The sequence below is a fragment of the Abramis brama genome, assembly GCF_963993115.1.
Source record: "Abramis brama genome assembly, chromosome: 17".
NCBI classification, from domain to species: domain Eukaryota; kingdom Metazoa; phylum Chordata; class Actinopteri; order Cypriniformes; family Leuciscidae; genus Abramis; species Abramis brama.
In genome coordinates, this window is record NC_139979.1 from 26,834,213 (window position 1) to 26,861,596 (window position 27,384).

General features: G+C 41.4%; 1 protein-coding gene across 3 annotated transcripts in view; it reads left to right on the forward strand.

The window, feature by feature from the left end:
• Positions 1–17,204: 17,204 nt before the first annotated feature.
• The window catches only part of ca14 (carbonic anhydrase XIV), a 50,757-nt gene continuing 40,577 nt past the window's right edge, over positions 17,205–27,384 (forward strand). The window contains exons 1-4 of one of the 3 annotated variants that reach the window (XM_084089571.1): positions 17,205–17,626; positions 17,884–17,904; positions 19,736–19,915; positions 24,183–24,328. In XM_084089571.1, the coding sequence (XP_083945697.1) occupies positions 17,560–17,626; positions 17,884–17,904; positions 19,736–19,915; positions 24,183–24,328 (414 nt within the window). In that variant the 5' untranslated portion in view covers positions 17,205–17,559. The remainder of the gene's footprint in view (positions 17,627–17,883; positions 17,905–19,735; positions 19,916–24,182; positions 24,329–27,384) is intronic. The other 2 variants (XM_084089570.1, XM_084089572.1) reach the window with 2 other exon arrangements.

Below are 27,384 nucleotides of genomic sequence, written 5' to 3' on the forward strand. Positions count from 1 at the left end.
TATTAAACAAAACAAAACAACAAACAAACAAACAAACAAACAAACAAACAAACAAACAAACAAACAAACAAACAACTCCTCAAGGGGGAAAAACAAGACAGGCAAAAGTCAGGACCAGAACACAAGGGAAACATAAATAACGAACCAGCACAGGACTGCAAACACAGGGAGACTAAATAGGGAAGCAAACAAGAGGATAACGGGGAAAGCAGGTGGGGCAAATAATTAAATAATCAGGTAACAAGATGGGAGGGGCTAGACAATTGACAGGAGAGCACATGGCACAAGGAATACAAGACAAGCCATGTGCTCACAACAACCCAGACAAGACACATGACAAACCCAACACTGTGACAGAATGACTGAGTAGGCGGAGTGAGGGAATGAGTGGGAAGAGATGGTGATAGAATCCTGACAACAGCAACCAAAAACCAAACATTTTATCCTCCTAAAAGAAGTCTTTTTTTCTGTGTTTGTTGTCCCTGTGCTCAGCATTGTAGCTCTCTGGCTCTGTCCCTGTACTTGTACCTGCAGACTAGAAGAGTGCTGAGCGCAATCTTCTATGAGTAACACACTAGGCACAAGTACCTCATACAACCCCACTTCAAAACAACTGGGCTGCGTTCAGCCCTGACAAAACGTTGCACAACGTTTTTTAAACAGAAACAGTGATGCGTTGAACACACTGTTCTGATGACGCAAAAGTTGCAACTATGGCAGCTGAGAAGGCCATTCTTTGTGAAGAATTTTCGGAGCCTGATGAAGTCGGTATAAATATGTGTTTAATACTACAAAATATGCCCGATGTTACAGTTACTGCACTTGCCGCCCAGAACAAAAGAGAACATCCCAATCGAGTGAAGGGATTGCTGAAACTGAAATGGAAGCACACATCTTACCTAATTCAGACTAAAATGCATCTATTTAGCCTCACATACTGACTTTATTTGTAGTTCATACTGTTTTAATACCCTGTATTTTCTTTCTCCTTTTTAGGAAAAGCACTTAATTACCATTGTTTATTTCTATACCAAATGTCATACACTTGCAATGAAGCTAAAAATATAAGCAACTACATCATTATGTTGATAACCTATATTTTTACAATAAAACAAACATGTCTTCTAATATCCTCAGTTGTTGTGTATACCGAGCTGCATCGAAGACATTTGTAAATTACTTTCCTTGAACCCATTGTGCGAGTTCACTTTAATACCGTGTGCTTTATATACATGTTGCTGCTGATTGGACTGCAGTTCTGACACACCCACCAAACAAGAGAAAACGCATCTCAAACCCCGGTGCACGCCGTTTACAGGAAACATGACGTTCAACCCGGAAACCGTAGCAAAACGTTGCGCACCGTTTTGAACTTGAACGTGCCCCTGAACTATCACTTTGACATTAATTTTGATGTGACTGTATATGACGTCATATACCTACTTACATTTAAACAGGTGCCAATTGTAATAGGACATCATTAGCATTATAAACTAGGTTAAAAAAAAAAGTAATATTCTGGCTACAGATAAAACAAGCTAAGAACCGTTTATGAATTTGTTTATTGATTTTTTGGGATTAGAAAATAAAGATTTTACGTTGGTTATTTCAGTAGCATGAAAAATAAAACTTATTATAAATTACAAAGACATTGAGCAAAAAACATTACAGGCCATGACTTAAATCTAATGTGAGTTATGCACTTTCCCAAAAAACTCCTGTTATAATTTGTAGTTTATGATGACGAGAGAAATAGCAAATGCAGATTCAGAAATCAATCAGTGAGCGCACACATTGAACAAATCTAGTGTTTACCACAGCGACGAATCAAAATGCCTTTGATTGGATATTGCATTCCTAAATTAAACAGAAAAGTGTGTGATTGGTTATACAGTAATGCTCAAATCTAATGCAACATTCTTTCATATGGCACTTAAATCGTGACATCGGCAATAGAGCTAGCTTAATTGTTTATTGACATTTATGTCCCAAGCCCCCGTTAATTTCCGACCCTGGTGCTAACCAACATTAGCAATGTCACTCACCGATGCAACAGTACAACTATTATTTAGAGATATTAATAAACAGAAAAGTAGACAGGCTGGCTAAACCGACCGTCTGCTAGCTGTCTCACGTCACCAAGGTCAGATAAATCCCATCACATAGAGCCTCTTTCACCTATATATCATCAAATACAGACTGTGTCTGTTCCCCGAATTAGGACATACAAAAAACTTCCAAACCCATCTAAGGGTAAAAATTTAATTGATGTTCAACAAATAAAAAACAGATATAATACAAATGAGCAAATGATAAAGCTTGGGTTGCTGAATATTAGATCACTTACTTCAGAAGCACTTATTGTTAATGATATGATTACAGACTATAATCTAGATGTGCTGTGTTTGACAGAAACCTGGCTAAAACCAAACGATTACATTACTTTAAATGAGTCCACCCCGCAAGATTACCGTTAAACATGAACCTCGTCTGAAAGGCAAAGGGGGAGGTGTCGCTGTAATTTATAGTAATTAGAATTAGAATTACTAAGAAGTCTAGTTTCAAATATAATTCTTTTGAAGTGTTGGTGCTTAATATAGCAATATATAGTGTAAATGATAAATCACGTTTGAGATTTGTGCTGGCTACTGTATATAGGCCACCAGGGCACCATAAAGATTTTATCAAAGAATTTGCTGACTTTCTATCAGAGTTAGTATTGGCTGCAGATAAAGTACTAATTGTTGGTGATTTTAATATACATATAGATAATGAAAAAGATGCATTGGGATTGGCATTTAAAGACATTCTGAACTCTACTGGAGTTAGACAACACTTGTCAGGACCTACTCATTGTCGTAATCATACTCTAGATCTAATATTATCACACAGAATAAATGTTGATGCCGTTGAAATTCGCAGCAGAGCGATGACATCTCAGATCATTATTTAGTCTTGTGCAAATTACATTTAGCCAAGGCTGCAAAGCCGACTCCGTGTTACAAATATGTTAGACCTATCACCTCTGCCACTAAAGATTGCTTTATTAATAATCTTCCTAATCAGTTTCATCATCTCAGCATCCCAGATAGCTTAGAAGAACTCGATATTGCAACAGAAACTTTTAACTCTCTCTTTTTCAGCACTTTAGACACAGTTGCTCCGTTGCGCTTAAAGAAGATTAAAGAAAATAGTCCAACGCCGTGTTACAACGAGCACACTCGGGCACTTAAGAGAGCAGCCAGAAAAACGGAGCGCAACTGGAAGAAAACAAAACTAGAGGTATTTCGCATTTCATGGAAAGAGAGCTCGATTGTATACAGAGAGGCATTAAAAGCTGCTAGATCTGCTTATTTTTCAACCCTATTAGAAGAAAATAAACAAAACCCTAGGTATTTATTTGAAACAGTGGCTAAACTAATGAAAAAGAAAGCTTCAAGCCCAGAAATTTCCAAGCAACACAGCAGTGATGACTTTATGAACTTCTTCACATATAAGATTGATAATATCAGGGACAAAATTATAACTATGTGTGACCGGATGCTCTCCTCCCATGTTGTTTATTAATAGAAATTATTCAATTAATTAGAGCTTGCCACCGACAAATTCCCTTTTAGTCCTTGTGACACGTTATTTCCGATCGGCTATAAATAGCCTCTTTTCATTCCTGTCAAGACACGTTATTTCCGATTTACCCGGGGGTTCCCATTTGTTTCCAATGTGCGGGTAATTTGACTGGTCATAGATTACCTCTTACTATCATTAATTCATCTTTGTCTCTAGGATACGTACCAAAAACCTTTAAGCTGGCTATGATTAAACCGCTTGTTAAAAAAATGCAACTTGATCCTACAAAATTAGTCAATTACAGGCCGATCTCGAATCTACCCTTTCTGTCAAAGATAGAAAAGGCAGTATCTTCACAACTATGTTCCTTTTTAGAAAGAAATGATATCTGCAAGGATTTTCAGTCAGGATTTAGACCATACCATAGTACCGAGACAGCTCTCATTAGAGTCACAAATGATTTGCTCTTATCATCTGATCGTGGTTGTATCTCTCTATTGGTGTTACTTGATCTTAGTGCTGCATTTGACACTACTGACCACAACATTCTTTTAAATAGACTTGAAAATTATGTTGGCATTAGTGGAATTGCATTAGCATGGTTTAAATCATACTTATCTGACCATTATCAGTTTGTAGCAGTAAATGAAGAGATGTCTTATCGATCACAAGTTCAGTATGGCGTACCACAAGGCTCAGTACTAGGACCACTGCTGTTCACTCTGTACATGCTGCCCTTGGGAGATATCATTAGGAAGCATGGAATTAGCTTTCACTGTTATGCTGATGATACTGGGCTCTATATTTCTTCACAACCTAACGAAAACTACCAATTCACAAAATTAACGGAATGCATAGCTGATAATGACTAGTAATTTCCTACTACTAAATTCTGAAAAAACAGAAATTCTAATTATTGGACAAAAAACTTCCTCATGTAATAACCTAGAATACTGTCTAACACTTGATGGCTGCTCTTATAAGTCTTTGTCGTCGGTTAGGAACCTGGGTGTGCTCTTTGATACCAATCTTTTATTTGAAAGTCACGTGTCTAGTATCTGTAAAACCGCATTTTTCCATCTTAAAAATATATATAAATTACGCCATATGCTCTCATTGACAAATGCGGAACAATTAGTTCATGCATTCATGACCTCAAGGCTAGATTATTGTAATGCTCTACTGGGTGGTTGCCCTGCACGCTTAATAAACAAACTACAGCTGGTCCAAAACGCAGCAGCTCGAGTTCTTACCAGAACCAGGAAGTATGACCATATTAGCCCAGTTCTGTCAACACTGCATTGGCTCCCAACATAAACATCGTATACATTTTAAAATATTGCTGACTACTTACAAAACACTAAATGGTTTAGCTCCGCAGTACTTGAGCGAGCTCTTAACGCATTATAGTCCTTCACGTCTATTGCGATCTCAAAATTCCGGCCAGTTGATAATACCTAGAATATCAAAATCGACTGCTGGTGGTAGATCCTTCTCCTTCCATACCTCTTCCTACCATTGTCCGGGAAGCAGACACACTCTGTCAGTTCAAAGCTAGACTAAAAACACATCTCTTTGACCTAGCATACACAACACATTATAGACTTCTATAATTCAGTGTTAGGCTGCATAGATCAGGTCAGCCGGAACCGGGAACACTTCTGTTGGATTACAAATTTATTAAATGTTTCATTTAGTTTGCAACAGTAAAAGTTGAGTACATTGAAGTTAGCATTTTAAGGTTAGGTTAGGATAATAGTAACAACAGTTTCTGCCAGTCCTGTTTTTCTCTATTGTGTTTTAAATGAGTCAGATCACTGAGATTCTCACCTTTCGGAGCCCAGACGTTGAATCATTAGGTTGATTGACTTTCACCTTTTGTCTTTAATGGCTCTCGGATGGCTCTTGGAATTGGAGTTCCTGGCCAGTATCAGCATGTGAATAGTTATGCTGATTCAATTGGACTCAGAGTAGGGTGTGTTCCCACTTCATTTGCATGCTTTATTCAGAGTTCCCGCCTCTATGTAATCCCTCCCCCTTGGAATGTATATAACTACAATGCATACTGTATTAGAGTTAGATCATGTTGGAAGTACTACAGCAACGTACAGCGGAGTTCTCAATAAAGAATAACTTCCGTTGAACGCGATCCCAACTGTCTCCTGGTCTCTGCTTCGATGAAAGAAAACTTTACAACACTTCCCATAAATCATAAGAAGAATGGCATCTACGCTAATTTTAGTGTTTTTGTTTATCCCGAGGTTTTCCCGCAGCCTGCCGGATCCAGGCTGTATCCAGATCTGATGAAGGACCTGCGCCTGGACCCGATGTCATAGCGGGATGCTAAGGTGCCAACTAGTTTCTCCTTATGGAGGATCCCTTTACCACTCTACAGATAAAGCGTTGTCGGGAAAATTTGGTTCGCGTATCTACCCCGAAATTATACAATTCTGTATCAAAAAATGTTAAGGCCAGACAAGTAGTTTTTTAAGGCTTGGTTTGTAGGGAATTACAAACCTGCGCACATATATTCAAACGCGCATACCAATAGACTGAACTCGTAATACGCATGTGCACGCCATCAGCGTTCTCACAGGTTTCGCGTTTAAAGTCTGTGTAGAGTTTCCTGTTAAAACGGTGTCGTGTTAGCAGCCCCTAAGTTAATAACAAATGATCGTTGCGACGGAATCAATCAAATTAACTTTAGCTGGAAAACAACTTTATTCAAAAACTGCTATAAAGCCAAAACAATCTCTGTTACTTTAAACTATCCTTGTATCTCTGTAAAGCCGCTTTGGAACAATCTACATTGTTAAAAGCGCTATATAAATGAACACCCCTGACCACTCGGTGAGTTTCACGTCTTTGTAAACGGAAGTTTAATGCGTTTTAGGAAGGATTGTTCCAGTGCACCTATACAACCATTGTGGAGGTGGGGGGGTGCTACCACAGAAACCGAAAATTCTCGGGCCAGCAGCATGTGTCCAAATTTCAATCTTAACCGTTCTATTTCATCAGAAACGATCTGAAAACAGGGCTTTAAGTGTAAAATACCGAACTTGTCCTTTAAAGATTATCTTCCAAGTCTTCAGACCCTTCAAAAGTGGAAACTTGATGGTAATCATATTGCTCCTTCTACCATATTCATGGTTGTGGACCCCCCAGCTTCCTCGTGGACACTGGCCTGTAGGGACTGTCAGCAAGATTTTACCAAGTTCTGATGGCACAGTGAGAGTTGCTGAAATTTTCAGAGAAGGGAAATTTTTAATTAGTCCAGTCAATTATTCTTCCTGAATGGACTGATGCTGAAATTACAGTAGTATGAATTTTCTTGAATAAACTTATGTACATATTTGGGGGCAGCTGTTGAAAATTCTGCTCCCTTGCAATGTGACTTGATTGGCTGACCAAATCCTAATGATTACACCTGTGCTTACTAATTAAGCTCAATCTCAGTGTGTTTGGATATAAGAAGCCACCTCTATTTGTTTCAGACATGTCCTGTGTGGAATTGTTGAGTTGTTGACAAGTTCCTTTTGCTCATTTGTTTGATTTCAAGTTTGATATGTTCACATAAACTGTTCACTTGTAAATAACATATCTGTAAATTCATTAAAACAACTATATATGTATATATATATATATATATATATATATATATATATATATATATATAACTACTGTATATTATATATTTTTTTTTATTTCTATATTTTTACTACTGCATTTATGTTAATTTTTGTGTTAACAACAAATCCAAAAAGGTCCTAATGTTAGATATTTTTCCAAGTATTTTAGAATCTGAAGTTGCATTAAATTCCTTTTTAGCATTTTAGCAAATTTTAATGTATAGAGCAAATACAGATATATGGAACTGCTCCTCCCTTTATATATAGTAACAGATTAAGTACTCAAATGAAAAAGAGCCTGCCCAAGCTTCAACAGTGAACATTATAACAAATATCGTTAAAAAAAAATTAAAAAAAAGAAACAAATAAACAAAAACAAAAACAGTGAACAATACTTTTACAAGGGGTATTTCCCCTATAACAAGGGGAACGATGCGCACCAACAAAGCGCTGTTCAGCGCAAAAGGCTCTTGCAAACCTCAAAGAGATATGGCTACTTGATAAACACTGAACAACTCAAGAAACCATGCACTTTAACACAACCTGTCTCACTCATTGACAGATTAGAGAGTACGAAATCAAGCAGAACTAAAATTAGGATACTTTTTCGACATACCACTAAGGCAGGCGGGAAACAAAACGATCCATAAAATTATATAAGCCTTCCTAAAGCCATCAGGTACAGTCCGCCTCCATTCAAGACAAAATGTTCACTTTGTCGAGTCAATAAAGGCCAGAACTTCATCAGGGGACTCACAAACTTTAGTAACTTTACCAATGGTAACTCGGAGTTTGGCTGGGTAAAGCATTACATACTGAGCTCCCATCTGCTGTAGCTTTTGCCGCACCGCATAGAACTCCTTTCGCTTGCGTTGAACATCAGCGGAAAAATCCTGATACGATATTTTACAGCTGTTGTACATTAGATCTCCCTTTTGTGGATGCCGGGTTGGGGACCTAGTAACATTGCCGTGTTCAGTCCTGGAACACGCGCTGTGTGAACAAAAGCTGCAATAATGCCGTGTCGTAGTGATGACGCTGAAGCCAGGATCGTTCGCCAGCTAGTGAAACGGTATGTAATGCGCAAGTTTATGATCAAATCAGAGAAAAAAATGCACAAGCGTGGTTTCTCTCGAGAGAAATCGCAGCTCATAAGCAAACTTAAGACGCCGCTGAGACATTACATGTCACATCGATGTCACGTGTCTTAACGGGATTTTTACGGCTTGTGTGTGAACGCACTCTCTGATTCCAGAAAATCACTGGCAGTGTGAATGAACCAAAATCAAACGAACCCGGGTCAAATCCCGGGTCACTTTATCCGTGTATTTTCCGGAATCTCTGTGTGAAAGGGGCTTATGTAAATCACTTTGAGTGCAGAGAAAAGCGCCAAATAAATTTAATGAATTATTATTATTAAAATTGGAGTAGGCCTATAATATTAAATATTAAATGAATCTTAATAAATATAATACTAAATAAATTTTTATATTATTAAATATAATATTAAAAAATCTTAATAACATTAAATAAAACGTACACGGTTACTAACGTTCTCTCGTACTGCGTCTTAGCTAAGACGCTGCGGGAACCCAATGTAAAACGCCGTGCGTGCAGGGATGAAACACCAATAAACCTGGAAGCGAAGCCCAGGATTTACAGTGCACAATCACTAGAGGGACTCACAGAGAGTCCTAGAACAGGAGGGGGAACCCTCCGTCCCCATATATAGCAGCGTCCGCAGACGCGATAATATGACATCACATAGTCAAGGCAAGAGCCTGACTAATGTGGGAATGTGGGTCTTACGCAATACTGCCCATATGACAGTCGGCAGCGCGCTGCGCTTGCGATCTCAGTGTTCCAATCAGACTACTGATTCAGCTACACCGACAACAGCTTAGCCTGTAAGGCGGGAACCTCTAGGTTATAAAACCTGATAAATGTAGACGGCGAGGCCCAACCTGCCGCCATACATATATCCTGTAAGGATATCCCACTAGACCAGGCCCACGACGAGGCAACGCCTCTCGTGGAGTGCGCTCTGACACCCAGTGGGCACTGAAGACCCCTGGAAGTGTAAGCTAACGCTATGGCGTCAACTATCCATCTGGATAGGCTTTGTTTCGAAACAGCCATTCCCTTGGAACGTCCACTGAACGAGACAAACAGCTGCTCAGTCTGTCTGAAGACAGCAGAGCGAGACACATAAGCTCTTAAAGCCCTAACAGGGCAAAGAGAACTTAAGTCTCCTTCCTCTTCCGACACCGGCAGGGCAGACAGGGAAATAACCTGAGCCCGAAACGGTGTGTTGAGGTTTGAGTATGACTCCTGAGTCATTAGGCCCAAACTCCAAGCACGTCGGGCTCACCGAGAGCGCGTGCAGGTCACCTATGCTCTTCACTGAAGCGAGAGCCAGCAAGAACACTGTCTTAAATGACAGATGTTTGAGGCTAATCGTCTGGATGGGCTCGAAAGGGGAACCTTTCATGGCCTCCAAAACCGTAGAGAGGTCCCATACAGGGACTGAGGGAGGTCTGGGAGGATTCAGCCTCCTAGCTCCCCTGAAGAAGCGGATGACCAAATCGTTCCTTCCTATTGACTGACCATGCGTTGTTTCAGAGAACGCTGCGATAGCCGCCACATAAACTTTGAGCGTGGAGGGGGCTCTGCCCTTATCCAACAGCTCCTGTAGGAAGGAGAGAACCTCCGTCACCTCACAATCGAGGGGTGAACATCCCCGAGCTGTGCACCAGCTGGAGAATACCGACCACTTTGAAGCATAGAGCCGTCGAGTCGACGGAGCTCTAGCCTGAGTGATAGTATTTAGCACTCCCACTGAGAGATCAGCGGGTAACCGTTGAGCGCCCACACGTGGAGGGACCACAACTCTGGTCGAGGGTGCCAAATCGAGCCCCTGGCCTGCGAGAGGGGGTCCCTCCTCAACGGCACTGGCCACGGGGCAGTGTCTGCTAACTGCATCAAATCTGGAAACCATGGTTGGTTCTTCCAAAGTGGTGCTACAAGCAGCACTGAGCATTTCGTTTCCCTCACCCGTTCTATCACCTGAGGAAGGAGGGAGACGGGGGGAAAAGCATAGAGCGGACAGCGAGGCCACCTTTGGGACAGCGCGCTTTCGTTCTTGGAAAAGAACACGGGGCAGTGAGCGTTTTCGTGGGACGCGAAGAGGTCCACTTCCGCTCTGCCAAATCTCTCCCACAGCAGCTGGACTGTTTGTGGGTGTAAAGACCATTCGCTCGTGGGAATGTTGTTTCTGGACAGTCTGTCTGGACCCAGATTCTGTAGCCCAGGCACATGAACTGCTCTCAGCGAGCGCAAGTTGTGCTGAGCCCAAACCAGGAGGCGTTCCGCCAACCTGTACAGGTCTCGGGATCTGAGACCGCCCTGGTGATTTATGTAGGACACCACAGACATGTTGTCCGAACGGACTAAGACGTGATGGTCCTTGATTCGGGGACGAAAGCGCGTCAGCGCGTTTTCCACTGCCAGCATTTCCAGACAGTTGATATGTCGGAGCTTTTCTCGTTCTGACCACAGGCCAAAGAACGGTCTGCCCTCGAGCAGCGCTCCCCATCCCGAGGTGGAGGCGTCCGTCGACACCACTTTCACTCTCGAGGAAGTCCCCAGGCTTACACCTGATTGGTACCAGTCGTTCGCTGTCCAAGGTTTTAGAGCTGTAACACAGCTCTGATTGACCTTGAGACGCAGCCGACCGGATACCCACGCTCTGCACGGTACCCGCGCTTTCAGCCAGAACTGCAAGGGGCGCATGCGGAGCAGGCCCAACTGAAGAACTGGTGATGCTGAGGCCATGAGACCTAGCATCTTCTGAAATTCCCTGAGCGGGAAGGTCGCGCCGCAGCGGAGAGAGCTCGCTGCGCGCTGAATGTCCAGCGCGCGCTGTGGCAACAGCCGCGCCATCATAGACTGTGAGTCCAGAACTATACCCAAAAACGGGATCGTTTGACTGGGGTTCAGTGAACTCTTCGTCCAGTTGACTCTGAGACCAAGTTTCTCGAGGTGATCGAGTAAAATGGCCCTGTGCTCCACGAGCTCTGATCGTGATTGAGCCAGAATCAGCCAGTCGTCCAAATAGTTCAGCACTCGCATGCCTCTGAGTCTGAGAGGAGCGAGCGCTGCGTCCATGCACCTCGTAAATGTACGAGGCGCCAGGGACAGGCCGAACGGCAGGACTGTTATACTGGTATGTCTGGCCCTCGAAGGCGAATCTCAAGTATTGCCTGTGACATGACGCTATCTGTATTTGAAAATACGCGTCCTTCAGATCTATTGACATGAACCAGCCTCCTCTGCGAATATGCGCGAGGATTTTCCTGGTTGTAAGCATTCTGAAACTGCGTTTCGCTAATGCTTCGTTCAGCTGTCTTAGATCCAGTATGGGTCTGAAACCCCCGTCTTTCTTGCCAGACAGTATCTGCTGTATAGCCCCCCTTCGCTTTGAGCTTGAGATACAGGCTCTATAGCCCCTTTGCTCATCAGTTTTGATATTTCGGCACGAAGTAGGTGTGCTACTTCTGAATTCACCGTAGTTTCGACGCGCGCTGTGAAGCGGGGAGGGCGTCGACAAAACTGTAGCGAGTAGCCTCTCTTATAATGTCTAGCACCCATTCCGAAACCTCTGGGCGACAGAGGTGCTTCGGGCGTGCTGTAACGTAGGCGTTATGCCTGTGACATTCGAGGCGGGGAGCGCGCTGATCACAGCGGGCAGAGCGCTCGTCCTCGACCCCACTACGGTGCTTAACCGAGAGAGGGAGGGCTGAGCGAGTCTCGTGGGACTCGTTGTCTGTGAGTAAGTGTGGGCGGGAAGCGGGCACATTTACTGCTTTTGACGCGCTGTCTGCCTGAGCAGAGCGAGCGTGCACAGGTTTCGTTTTACAGAAACCACGTGACACGTGTGACATAGTGTTTGTGGCACTGGGGAATATGCACATTTACTATGTTGGGTGCGCGATCGACCTGAGTCGAATTTATGGGCGCAAGCCCCGTGTGAGGGGCTGTGCTTGTGTGTAGCGATGGGCACTGGGCAGTGGGCATCAGCACTACATTTATAGCACCATCGGCCATGGCCGGGACACCAGAAAATACATCCATATGGGATATTTCTGGGTAGCCGTAAAACGGCTTTTGTGTGCAGGCAAACAGGCACGGGTTGTACCACGTGGTCGTCGGCTGCAAAATACATATCTGCAGTCGCCTCTCAGGGCACTGGCAGAGCGATTTGTATTTGGCGGAATAAAAACTTTTTGCCGTCAGACCTGGGAATCGAACCCGGGTCGCCCGCGCGAAAGATTTAGAATCTACCACTGGACCACAGTGGAAGACACATTGACTTTCAGTTAAACGCGAGTATTTGTTTGCAAGCATGCGGGTAGCATAACATGCAATATCGACATTTTCAGACGCACTCGACTTCGCCACGGTGTTTAACCGAGTGAGGGAGGGCTGGGCGAGTCCCGTAGGACATGTAATGTCTGTGAGTAAATGTGGGCTCGGAAGAGCAGACACATTTACTGCATTGAGCGCACTGTCTGCCTGAGCAGAGCGAATGCGGACAGGCTTCTTTTATAGAAAAACCATGAGGCATGCAAAAACAGTGTTTGTGGGCACCCAATGGAATTTTTCTAGGTAGCCGTAGAACGGCTTTCGTGTGCAGACAAGCGGGCACGGGTTGTACCATGTGCTCGTCGGCTGCAAAAATTCACATCTGCAGTCGCCTTTCAGGGGACTGATAGAGCGAATTGTATGTGACGGCATACATTTTTCTGCCGTCGGACCTGGGAATCGAACCCGGGTCGACTGCGCGAAAGGCTATGAATCTACCACTGGACCACAGAGGAAGACACATAGGCTTTCAGTTACCGCGAGTATTAACCACACTAGCGTTTGTTGCAGGCATGTGTGTAGTACAACATGCAATACTGACATTTTCAGACGCCTGAAAAGTGTCAGAATGTGAGAAGAGTGGATATCGCCCGGTTTCAGCGGGGTTAAAACACTCCATTCTCTTTTCGCCAGTGACGCACGGGAACCGTAGAAACGGTGTTCGGTTGCAGGCAAGCGGGTACTACGCGCTTGCTGGCTGCAAAAATACACCTCTGCAGTCGCCCCCGGGGGACTGACAGAGCGGAGCATTGGCGGCATAAATATATGCCGCAAGACCGGGAAACGAACTCCGGTCACCCATGCGTTAAAACCTATCATTCCACCACTGAGCCACAGGGGGATACAGGCTTTTGGTATGCGTTGAGCGTCAACATGTATTCTTCGGCGTTTGCTGGCAGGCGTGCGCTTGCTGCAAATGACATTTCCAGTCGCCGACAGGGAACTGGGAAATGTAAGAGAAAAGGGGCCAGTAACTACGAACACACTTTTCTCCTTTCGCCGGTGAATGACGCGCAGAGGCAGGGTAGTTTTTCTTGTAACGTAAAGAAAAACTAACCCCGACCGTCCGCTTCCAGGAGGAGCAGCCTCGGAGAAGGATGCCAGGTGAGTCCTCAGAGTCACCATAGGCAATCGGCTCGGAGTGAGGGCGGTCGCCGTCAGCGAGCGCGAGAGCTGCGAGATCCTCTAGGAAAGGGGGGCGTCTTGAAAAAGACGCCCGGCTCTTTTAGTGTAAAATGTACATACATAATACACATTATACACAGAAAATATATAGAAGGATATAGGCGCCGGAATGCGCAGCAGGTACGGCAGTGGAAGGCGGCGCTGGCCAGCGGCTTCAAGTGGCTCGTCCCGCTGAATTGCTTCTCAGACGACGCGTTGCTTCTCTCGTGATCCAACGATGCGTGAGCTTCGCTGAAGAGATGAAAAATCAAGTGAGTCAGCCTTTTCGAGCTACCTTTATAAGGCTAGGCCACGCCCGTTTCGGCGGGAAGTGGCAAGGAGGGCGCGAAGCGCCCTCATTGGTCTGATGTTGCATCAGCCCTCGCTCGATAGGCTTATGCAGTTGCCGCAGAGCAGCCAATGAGCGAGCGAGCCGTCTCGCCTATGGCTGTATGCTGCTGCAAATGCGCTTTACAATATTACAAAATTAAGGATAATTTTTTGCTTCAGTATTTCGTGAAAAGAGACTTTTCCCGCAGCGTCTTAGCTAAGACGCAGTACGAGAGAACTCTCGTAAGAGAACTTAAGTATTTCAAAACACGTTTAGGCCTATGCATGCATGTATAGGGAGAATTCAGGTTGTTTGGGACGCTTTTTGCCATTTAGATGACTGTGGAAAAGTACAGAACAATCAAAATAAACACTCAGGTAAAACACATTATAGTCACATAACACATCAACTATAGTTTAAATGTTTGTATCGTATATTTTTTTAAAGCTGGCGTTTAACATTTAAATACAAAAAAATAAGAAAAATCCACAACACCCAGTAGGTTATAAAATATACCTTATAAAGTGCTCAAAAGTTATAGGGATAATTAAAGGATGGAGTTTACTGTCCTCCACAGCGTTTGAATAATGAAGTGCAATAAAGCCTTAAAGGGGTCATGAACTGCATTATATTATTTTATAATGTTTCCTGGGGTGCACTTATAATGTGATTTTTACGTAAAAGAAATAAAAGCCATTTTTCCTTCCCTGATTTTAGCCCTCTGTTTTGAATGCTCTGTTTTAAGGGGCGTGTCTGCTGTGAGACTTCAGTATAAATGCCCACTGCTGTGATAGGCTAACATCTTTGCATATGGAAAGAGCAAAAGCATGGGACACACTTGACTAGCTGAAACATTCTAAGACTGAACTGAACACACTTAAGCCAGGGACACACTTAACGACTGTAAGGCCAATTATGAATGTAATTTGATACATATTTTTTTATTTCAGGCTCTCTGCAAATCCAGTGCAGCTACTGTGTTTTTCCACAACCTGGCACTGCAAAACATTTTGCAGTCTTCAAAGGCATATTTATCGCTTAGTTGCTCGATCCAGTGTTAGCATCACGTCTATTATTTAGCCTACTACTTGTTGAGCTCGAATCAGTGGGCAGGGCTGCTGAACTTTATTGTTTGTGATGTCACCAACCTGGGAAGAAGCTCATTGTAGTCCCTACCAGCCGTTTGTTGTAGTTCTTAAAAATCAATTTCTGTAAAAGAAAATATATCCCTCTGCTTTGAACTTTGAGCGTCGTAACTTTGCAGATGTTGTTTATGCTCAAACAGTTACAGCAACATTACATACTAACTAAAGTTAAAAAAAGTGAAATCATAATCAAGGACCCCTTTACATTTGGGCTTTAGAAACAGACGTTCTAAAGTTTCTAGAAACATATTTTTTTATATTCAACACAAAACGTATTTACATAGTTACATTCCATTTGAAAAATAAAAATATCCAAATGTCATGTATCTGTAAATTATGATGTTTTAATCAATGGCTGCTAGGGGTGTGACGAGACGCTTACTCCACGAGACGAGACGAGACACGAGATTGGGTTCACGAGAACGAGACAAGACGAGATTTTTACACAATTTTTAAGAAATCCTCAATGATGAAATGTATGAATGGAAAATAGTCTTTTATTCAACTGAAAATCACAAAATGCAAAACAATTTAGGTGCATTTTGAAATCAACTTGTAATGAATGTTATTTTACTTCTATTTTAATGAATTCTATGCAGTAGCCTAAAGGACATGCAAACACTGCAAAATGTTTTGCTATAAACTCTACCGTCTGGCTTCTCCCCTGTACGATTTCACATGAGAAATCTAACTCCTTTCCACAAATCGAACATAAAAAAAAATAAAACAGTATAAATAAAATTAATATAAATAACTGAAATAACACTTTAAATGCAAACAGTAAGTGTGTATCCATAATCAAAGTACTGCTCTCTCAAAACTACAAGTTCAAACAGAAAACATTTTTTTCTTCAAGCATGAAAAAGAGATAAATTAACTACACAGAACAGACTAAGATTATGGTCATGTTCTTTTTCAAGAATATAAGCATGTCGACGATTTCTGGCAGCAGTTGAGACCTTTGGGCAGTAACTAGGGCTGCACGATATGAGGAAAAGCTGCGATGTGCGATAACATGTTTAATATTGCTATGTCGATATGACTTGTGATATGTGAATGTTAGCTATACTGTTCCCATGTCTTAGTGCTTTAATAGGTTCTTTGCGTGATAGGTCAAATGTTTATTACCTGCCTGGTTCAGATTACACTATTTTAGCGCGATTTTGGCACGATCCGTTTCGTGGAGATTCATAAAGGACAACGGGCGTCGGGACGCAAGATTCGATCGTTTCATTTCGTATAGTGTGTCATAGTGGGCGACAACCTACGCGTCTGCGATGCTTCAGGACATCACGACAGAAAGACTAGCATGTTTAATTTTAACGGTCCTCCACGACGGGTTGAGTGTGAGCGAGAGTGAGTGTGCGCGAGTGAGTGAGAGTGCGAGCAACAGTGAGTGTGCGTGTGTGCGCGCGCAAGTGAGTGAGTGAGCGAGGGACAGTGAGTGTGTGTGTGTGCGCGGAGTGTGTGTGTGATTGGCCCGGCACACAAATGATTTAAAAGTGGCAGGGGCATCTTCAATACTAATTTCACCCTCACGCTCCATCACGCTGACATCACAACAACTCACGAGACAAAGTTTCACCTCGACGAGAAATCTCGTCGCGTTTTAATCTCGCGAGATCTCGTAACACGAGATCTCGTCACACCCCTAATGGCTGCATTATCATGTATAGCATATCTTTTTATTTACTGTCGATTTTTTGACAGCACTGTGAAATTGACAATTTAGTTATGCATGCCAAAAAAGTTTGTAAAACATTGATTGCAGTTTACAGTAAATAAACTAAATGGATTCTGAACTTTCTATTCTCTAGCTCTGGTCTCTCTCTCTCTCTCTCTCTCTCTCTCTCTCTCTCTGACTGTCTCTATTCATTCTCTCTTTATTATCACCTCAGTACCCCTTCAATCAGCCTTTGACTCAGTCCTACCCCCCTCTCAGCTAGTTGTGTCATACACATTTTCAGTGTCCAGCAGCAAGTGATTTTCTCGTTCATTTGTCCTTTTCTCCTTCTGGTTCTCTCTCTCTCTCTTCATGGTGTAACTATTAATCTTCTTCTGTGGCATGCAATGGCCTCTCTCTTCCACAATTCAGCTTGCTGGACCATCTTTTTCAGCTACAAAAAAGGACCAAGAATTACTTTTTCTTTGTGAATGTTTTTCGATACATAATTATTTCATGCCGTACTGCTGTTGACCTTTTAATACCTGGATTTCACCATTTCTACATTTTTACTGGTGTGTCTACCAGCTTCTCATTGTGTGAGTGTGTGAGGCCTGTGGAGAGGAGGGTGAAAGCATGGACCTTGTCTGGATAACAGTGTCTCTTTCTCTCTTTTTGAAGTGTGTGGAGTGCTCAGGAAGAGGTAAGACTTTGATTAGTAATATATTATTAATACAATAGCATTTTGTAACAATGATCATTGCAACTAAACACAGATGAAAAGAGAACAAGTTATAGGAATTATAGTTTTGATGCTTCAGTAACGTTTAATTGTGGAATAATTAAACTAACTTCAGTCAGACTAAAGTCAGACACTAACTGTTTGAGTCAAAAAATTAAAAAGTGCTAAATACGCAGCAAATCTGTTGTAACCTTAATATATTCTTCCTCTTTTTGTAGCAAAAGAATGGACATATGCAGGTAATACAGTTCTTTATTTTTTTCCCTCTCGTTCTCCATGATTTTGTGACAGATTTTATTTCACTTGCATTGTGTTATGTAGTTGCGATTAGGATATCATAGATAACTTATATGCATAATGGAAAATACTTATGATTTACTTTGGTTCAAAGCTTCTGTGAAAAAGCCTTGAATTTGTCTATTTGGTTGTTTATATTTCCATATTTGAATCAAGCTTACCTTTTCCCTCAATTATGTATTTCTTTTTCTTTTCAAACTCTGTTACTTCCATTTAATCTCTTCCATAGTAGCATCACATACTCACATGGACAGAGTGCAGAGTTTAAGAGAGAGAGAGAGAGAGAGAGAGAGAGAGAGAGAGAGAGAGAGATGTCCACCGGTGCAAGAGGCTGCATTTAAGTAGCTTAATTTAATACAAAAGAATGGCATGATGAAGAATAGGAGGCTGCTCTGCTTGAACAGCAATGCCATTTTGGAACAACCCATTGTAATCTTGTGACATTCTTGTCGTAATAAGGCTTTTGGAAAAGCTTATTTAGCCATATTTTGCATTGCATGCGCTAAACTGGTACGTAATCTGTACTAATGAGTGTCCAGAACTAAATACACAACAGCTAAAAGAATAACAATATGCTGAAATGCAAAATTATGTCCGGGTGAATCTCATGCAACCCATCAATAATTTGTCTAAATTAAATAAATAAATAAAATCAATTATATTTTGCGTAAAACTAAGCCTATTTTAAAACTATTTAGATGGTGATGACAACTATATGTCAATTAAGCCTATTTAATATGCAAATTCTCATTATTATACTGTAATATAATAATTAAGTATTTATGAGGCATGCTTGTATTTGCTTACATTTAATATTTGCAGATATAATGAAGAAAAAAAATTGTATTCTGCGTTTTTATTTACAGTAAATTACTGAGAGAAATGAGGGGTTGTCAAAATGTGCTTCACTGACATATGACAAATAATGTCACAACGACTGTATATTGTTCTTTTCTTTGAACAAAGAAAGAATTTTATTTTATTTTTCTTATATGCAAGATTTCTGTTGGAATGATTTCTACTGTTATACCTACTACACACACATTCCAGGACACTTTTTCAGGGCTGTACAATGTGTGTGCCATTGTTGTGATCCAACTCATTATTTCTGAATAAAACAGTTACTTGGTTGAGTGATGCTTTGTTCCCTGTCCATGTTTGGGACAGCATGCAAGAAGTAAACTGACAGAGGCATGGAATATGTGGCTTGCAGTTGTCATAGAGATCTCCTTGGCAACCACAGATCAATGAGAGCAACCCAACCTCCCCCTCCCCACATTTTGGAGTGGAACAGGGGTTTGGGGGATATTCGTGGTCAACAGTGAGACTGAGTGGGCCTCTAATCCCTGTGTACACAGAACTGACTTGGCACCAAGCTGAAAGACCCAGACTCATATGCAAAGTTTTCTTTTGTTATCCAATAAAACAACTTTTTTCTGCCTTTATTTTTATTTATTTTTGTTGCTCAGTTCCCCCTTTTTCTTTCAATAGCTAATTTCACTACAGAATGTTTCAGCACTTATAACGTGTGTGTAGTCTATGGGTTTGTAACCATGTATTTCCTCATTAACTTTGCATGACTTAACACTTAGCTACTTCACTATGAACTTTCAGAACATAATGTAAACACTCACACACACATTCTCCCTAAATTATTTGATTTATTTTGAACTAACTAGCATTTATATAATTTATAATTCCACACACATTTTCATTGACTGATTCCCATACCAACATTCTCCTCGCTGTGGCACCCTTTTCTGGTTGTGTTAGGTGCTGTGGGACAGCCAGAATGGGCTGAGTTTTTTCCTGACTGTGGTGGTTCCAGCCAGTCACCCATAAATGTGGACACATCGCAAACACTACATGACCCAACGCTAATCCCTGTGCAGCCCCTGGGATACAACCAGCCTGGTAACAGACCATTCACCCTCTCCAATAATGGCCATTCAGGTAAATTGATCTTTTTCACCCATTCAAAATGGTCACACACTTAAGCTACTCCTAGAGATTTAAAACAAAAACTCTGACATCCACATCAGAGTGGATTATGTTCACCCGTTTGGTGATCATTTTGTCAAGTCAAGTCAATTCAAGTCAATTCTACTACTATAGTTCTTTTCACAATACATATGGTTTCAATAATGATGTTTATGTTTAACATTTCTTAATATCTTAATTTTTATAGCAAATTCTAACTAAATTCTAACTAAAAGGCATAAAGGGCACATACTTTACACAGTTTCTGCCAATCTCATTGTTAATCTTGAGTACCTATAGACTAGTATTGCATCCTTTATATCTCCTAAGAGTCTTTAGTTTTATCAGATTTATAAAAGACAGATACAGCTGTACCGCTTCTTTCCGGGAACAGTCAAGCTCCTGGAGGTGTATTGTGGGCGGAGCTAAAGAGCTTACGTGCCGATTGCCAACAAAACACTGACATTTGATGCAGTTTTACTTACCACCTGCAGTTCCGACTCATGACCAGGATCTTTTATCACTAGGACCACTCCATCTTTCAGTTTCAAAAGATCTGCAAATCCAGCGTCGAACTGGGCTTTGTTTATAAAACATTCCGTTGCTGCCCCGGAAAAACAAACTTCTTTGGTGACATTGTTGATTTCGTGGTCTTAAAACAAAATGACAAATCTTTCTCAAGCAAGTCCTGCGCTGCCGACGACTTCCATAATGCCACGTTCACACTGCACGATTTTAGGCCCGATTTTCACTTGATTTTACGAAATCGCCAACAAATGGCCGAAATCGGTGGCAAATTGGTGCTCGTTCACGTGAGTGACAATCACTCAGTGTGAATTATCAAAGACGTGATCTGAGAGCATCGCCGATGAGTCGCAGATGCCCGTGAGATATTTGAAATGCTAAATGGCATGCTTGATCCTTCGATTCAAAATCCTGCTGTGTGAAATGTGTCCTGACTGAAAATTACATCGGCGATGACCTACAGCCTGTGAGAAAGCAAGATACAGGGCAGCGGGAAGTTCGAGGAGGAGTTATAGACCAGAATATCAGTATTTTAATAGATATATTTACAATTATATCAAACAGAAACAAAGCACAAACAGTTACTTAACCAGCCGCAACAGCAGCACATTGTAAAATTATTTGTTTACCTCCAACTTTTTTTGCAAAACACACAATCCTTGATTGTCTCCCCAATCATTTCCTTCTCCATAATCTTTTTTTCTTTTTCTCCTTGTCAGCGCACAGACAATTTGGATCGCAAGCTTCTTGCTATAATTTTTTATAACAATTCCAGTCTAGCGCAAGAACTCCGGTCTGACGCACGTGTGATCAGTGTTGGGGTAGTTACTCAAAAAAAGTAATTAGTTACTAGTTACTAGTTACTTCTGTAAATTGTAATGAGATTACTTTACTAGTTACTGCATTTGAAAAGTAACTTCACTACTTATTACTTTACTTTCCCGTTTCTTAATTTACCGTGATACATGGACAAACATCATAGCCCTATCATCACTTAGCCTGTCCGCATAGTGTTTATAAATGTAGCCTATACAAAATGGCATGTAAAACCATATGAAAGAACAATATCCATGTCTGCACAAAGAAATATGCCTCACTGTAAAATCCACAAACAACAGGATAAAGGACAAATGTCCGCGGTGGTAGACACATAATCAGGGCTGGACTGGGACAAAAAAAATAAATCGTCCCTGGCATTTTGGCCATAATAATAATAGCACACTAATAGACATATATTGTAAAACAAATGCACTGAAAAATAAAGGAAACTTTCATAATTAGTTTTGTACTAATTTCTATACTTGAAAGAGATATAAGCACATGATCTTTTATTTTGACGGAAAATGCATCGAGCTTTTATTTTGGCGGAAAACATGGTTTACAAACGCGTCTCATTAAATTTATAGTAAATTACGGTAATCGTCAACTATGCAGATGTGGAAATAATGCGTTACTGGGTAATGGGTTCCTACACTCATGACATAGCCTAAGTATTTTGAAAGTAACTGTTAGTTCTGCTTACCGTAGGCTCTTCACTTTCTCATCTCTGTCCTTATCCTCCTCACTATCCTCATCATCAGCCATGGGAGCTGATGAAGGTCCTTACACATTTTACAGCGTCTGCTTGAAGGGCCTGTGTCTATTTTTCACGCTATTTCTCTGCACATTCCTTGCGTTTCTTCTCCATCTCTCAGACTATTTTGACAGATACACACTGATACACTGCACGCTCGCTCAAAGCCCAAAGGGGGAGGTGTTTAAAGATGTGATTGGACCAGCCCAGTGTCAATCAAGAAAAGATCCAATGGGCCAAGGTGTTTCATGGGCCGGTCAGCTAACTTATCAGGGGAAAAAAACTGACGCAGACTTTTTTTAACTAATACATTACACCGGCACGCACTTAACCCAGCACCGCCAATTAAGCAAAACGAATGGGCCGCCGATGTACGAGTTTTATGGTCCGTTAAGACAAAAAAACAGAAAAAGAAAAATTATATTTTTGTCCTTTCGAGCAATAAACTGAAAGTAATGTGAATATCGCCACTGGCCGAAACCCCCTGTCTCCGTCTCCATTTCCCACTCCCCTTCGCACCAGCAGCTATAAATCGATCTCTATGACAACGGTGGTGCCCATGGAAGCACACACACACACAGGCATGCACGCACCACTTAAACAGATCAGAGCTTTACACGCAGGCAAACACGGCTTGGGTAACGCAGGAAAGCGCGTTCCTATAGTCTAGTAAAGTAGTGTAGTTACCGATATTTTTAGTGTAATGCATTACTTTACTTCACATGTGTCAAACTCCAGTCCTGGAGGGCCACTGTCCTGCAGAGTTTATCTCCAACCAGCTCCAAAAACACCTGCCTGGAAGTTTCTAGTAATCCTGAAGACCTTGATTAGCTGGATCAGGTGTGTTTAATTAGGGTTGAAGCTAAACTCCGCAGGGTTGTGGCCCTCCAGGAACTGAGTTTGACACCCCTGCTTTACTTCGTTACCCAAAAAGTAATATTGTTACTGTAATCCGTTACTTTGTAACTCGTTACCCCCAACACTTCATGTGATCTTGCGTTATTTGCTTATCACTTCTTGCGTGTGTTTGTTTATGAAACGGACCATTTGCCAGAAGTTGTGGGCGATTCTTCCTATTCTAAAGTCATGCAATGTCAAACCACCTGTCGCCGATTTATCGTGCAGTGTGCACTCAGCAGCAATTGAATGCTACCCCAGATAGTCGTGCAGTGTGAAAAGAACAGTGATCTGATGAGTTTGAAAATTGTGCAGTGTGAACTTGGCATAACCCGAAATAAGCACTTTGAAGGACGTGCTCTTGCTCTCACTCTCACTCTGGTTGATGTGTGCGCCTGCTCTTCCGGGGAGAAGTGCCCATACAAGGAATTCCACCCTTTATGACGTCATATAGGGCCATATTCGAAAAAAAAAAAAAACTTCCCGAAACTTAAAAAGGAAACCTGTGAAGGAGGATATTTTGGCACAGAAGTACTCCGTCATACATCCAAATCGTTTTTTAAACTTTGGCCATGTTTAGGATGAGAATCCTGAACTCTTTAACTCTTTCACAGTGTAAATAAGTCACAATGCATGAAATAGCATTAGACATCCCCTTTAAGATTTAGCATTTACTTTAGATAAAGTGATACTTTTTGAAAAAAGTACTTGGATGCTAAATTCCCTGTTAAAAAATCATGAATGCCTTTGCATATTGCAATGAAATTCATACATTTGTGGCTACTACTTTTAAGTGTCACTGTAACAACATTTTAGCATAAAACTGTGTGACAGTGAAATACTGGTTCCCACTTTATATTAAGTGTCTACTATGTACTAACATTTAAATGAATCATTTGATACAATGAACTTATTGTGTACATACATTTTTATGTTGTACTTATATTTAAAAAAAATCCTGCATGTAGTTAGATCTGTAGCCTAATTAATTTCTGTATTTACATCTACCCACCCTTAAACCCAAACATATCACCAATCATGTGCCTGACCTGAACAGTATCCTACCTTAATAGCAGCAAGTATTTTGCAATACAACATGAACACAATAAGTACATTGTACTCAACAATTATTTTTAATGTAAGTACATAGTAGATAAAGACAGCTAATATAAAGTGTGACCAAATGCAGTTTGTTAAACATGACCCTCTTCTTTACCTCGAACTTCCTCTTGTTTTCTCACACAGTGCAGATGACATTGCCACATTGGATGGGCTTGGCTGGGTTGCCATGGTATTATAGTGCTGTACAGCTGCACCTGCACTGGGGTAATGGAGTGGGCATAGCTACAGGAAGTGAACACACCATTAATGGACAGAGCACTTCCGCAGAGGTGTGTGCATGTGTATCAGTGTAAATATTTTTTAAATACAGCTTAAAAATATCTCTAGACAGAGACCGCTGCATTGCTCAAAAATGTTTCTCTTTGGTAGATTACTTATGTCTTTATTTAGACTGTATGCTCAGAATAGCATACTACTAGGGGGGTCAGTAGTAGGGGGAAAGGTGGGAATGAGTATAGGGGGCCTACAGCCCCGGAAAAGCAATTTCAAGTGGGCCCAATGCAATAAACTGTACCAGGTGCCCAGAAACCTAGCAACCTCACTACATACTACCATTCTACTCTCACGATTTCTGGAGAAGATAGTGTATATATATTGTGCATATGCACATTTTATGTAAGCATGGAATATCTACATTTGCCAAAACGTGCAGTACATAACAGACCAAACTGTATGTAATGCAGTTTAACACAATGCAATGCAATCAAGTTTACTGTCCATTTCCAGTGTGAACCTGAAATAGTATCAGCTGTGATTTTTAACATCCTTTTCATTATGTGATCATTTACATTTACATTTATTCATTTTGCAGACACTTTTATCCAAAGTGACTTACAAATGAGGTAAAGAGGAGTACGGCAAACGATTCATCGTAAAGTGGCAAATAAACACAAGAAATGCTCATAATACAAAGTTTCAGACATTGCTTAGAGTAGGATAAGCTAGAATAGGGAGGGATTAAAGGAAAGGAAAAGCATAGAATTTTTTTTTTTTATAATGAGGTAAAGTACTTATGGAAGAGATGAGTTTTCAGCTGTCTTTTGTATATTGTCAGGGATTCTGCATTCTGGATGAAGGTGGGGAGATCATTCCACCAGCAAGGAACAGTGAACGAAAATGATTTTGTGCCTCTCTGTGATGGTACCACAAGCCGTCGCTCATTTACCAATCGCAGGCTTCTGGTAGGGATGTAGACTCCTAAGAGCGAGTGGAAGTAGGAGGGTGCTGAGCCTGTGATAGATCTGTAAGCAAGCATCAATGCCTTGAACTTGATGCGAGCAGCAAGTGCAGAGAGATAAAGAGAGGTGTGATGTGGGCCCTTTTGGGCTAGTTGAAGACAAGATGTGCTGCAGCGTTCTGAACCATTTGTAGAGGTTTGATTGCATATAATGGAAGTCCAACCAGAATAGCATTGCAGTAATCAAGCCTAGAAATGACCAGGGCCTGGACGAGAAGTTGTGTTGCATGCTCAGATAGGAAAGGCCTGATCTTCCTGATGGTTTGTAGTGCAAACCTGCATGATCAAGCTATCTTTGCAATGTGGTGTTTGAAGGTCAGCTGGTCCTCAAAGATTACTCCAAGATTTCTGATTGACCTTGATGGGGTAATTGATGATGAACCTAGCTGGATAGTGAAGTCGTGCTGTAGAGACGGATTGGCAGGGAGGCAGAGAAGCTCAGTCTTTGCCAGGTTGAGCTGCAGGTGATGTTCTTTCATCCATGCCAAGATGTCCGCCAGACAGCTTGAGATTTGTGCTGCTACTGTGGAATCATCTGGTTGAAATGAAAGGTAGAGCTGTGTGTCATCAGCATAGCAATGGTGCCTGTATGATGGGTCCCAGTGATGTAGTGTATATGGAGAGGAGGAGGGGTCCAAGAACTGAACCCTGAGGAACCCCCGTGATCAGTTGATGTGCTTTGGATACCTCCCCTCTCCAGGCAACCCTGAAATATCTACCTGTGAGATAGGATTCAAACCAGTGTTTCTATGATGCCCAGTGATGAGAGGGTGGACAGAAGGATCTGATGATTCACAGTGTCAAAGGTAGCAGATAGATCCAGGAGAATGAGACCTGATAATTTGGAATCAGCTTTCACAATCCGCAAGGCTTCAGTGACCGGTTCTAATGCAGTCTCGGTTGAATGCCCGTTCTTAAAACCAGATTGGTAAACGTCCAGCTGGTTATTATGTGAAAAGAAAGATGATGCCTTGTTATATACAACTCGTTCAAGTGTTTTCTCTATGAATGGTAGAAGAGAGACAGGTCTGTAACTATCTACAAGTGATGTGTTTAATGTGTGCTGATGGTTGTAGTTTTGTCAGTGAAGAAATGAGCAAAATCATTAGCAGTTAAAGAGGTGTTGGAGGGGGACAAAAGAGAGAGTTGAATGTTTTGAAAAGTTTTCATGTGTTTGAAGTGCTGTTGATCTTTTTGTCTAAATATGAAGATTTTGCAGCATGTACTTCAACAGAGAAGGATGAGAGCAGAGATCGATACATACTCAGGTCAGAGGTTTTTTTTTTATTTGCGCCATTTTCTCTCTTTCTCAGTTTGGTCTGGTGTTCACGAAGAACATCAGATAACCATGGGTTAGAGGGAGTGGCACGCAGTGTTGGGGAGTAGCTAACTACAAGTAGCAACGCTACTAACTTAACAAAAAAATTCAGTAGCTTGACAGTAGCTCAGTTGCTTTTAAAACAGTGTAGCTTTTCCAGTAGCTAACTACATTTTCCAACAAGTGGCGTTGTAGCGCGACCAAAATTTTTGACGAGCATGCAAAGCATTGAAGCAGTGCAGCGTCTTCTTCTTATTAGATCACAAACTAAAATTGTGCATTAGTGCCATATATTGTTTTATAATGCATCTTGCGGCTTTATGAAAAGACGTACAGGAGCGGGTTATTTCACATGAATCCACTGTAGTTTATGAAAACAAAAGATTAAAATGCTGTCTGCGTCGAAGACTTAAAGCACATTCAGGTGAATGTGGCCTTTTTAAATTGATTAATTATCCTGCTTTATCGCACTCTATATCAAATGTCTGTTTCTGGTTAATAATTACAATGATGTCCCGCCATAGTTTATTATGAACCAAAAAGATCACCAACATTGTTTTTTGCGCCATTGCTTTGAAAACAAAATCACAATACTGCACTCATCACACGCCAAAGGCTGTGATCTAATTAAATAGTTTGCGGCCGGTCTCAGAATGCTACAAGCTCCATTAGCGCATGTGCTTTGAGTTTAACATGCATTTTTGACTACTCCTTTTTATCCATTTTTTTTTTCCATACTTTTTGTTCTTGCATTGATGTTACATTTAATT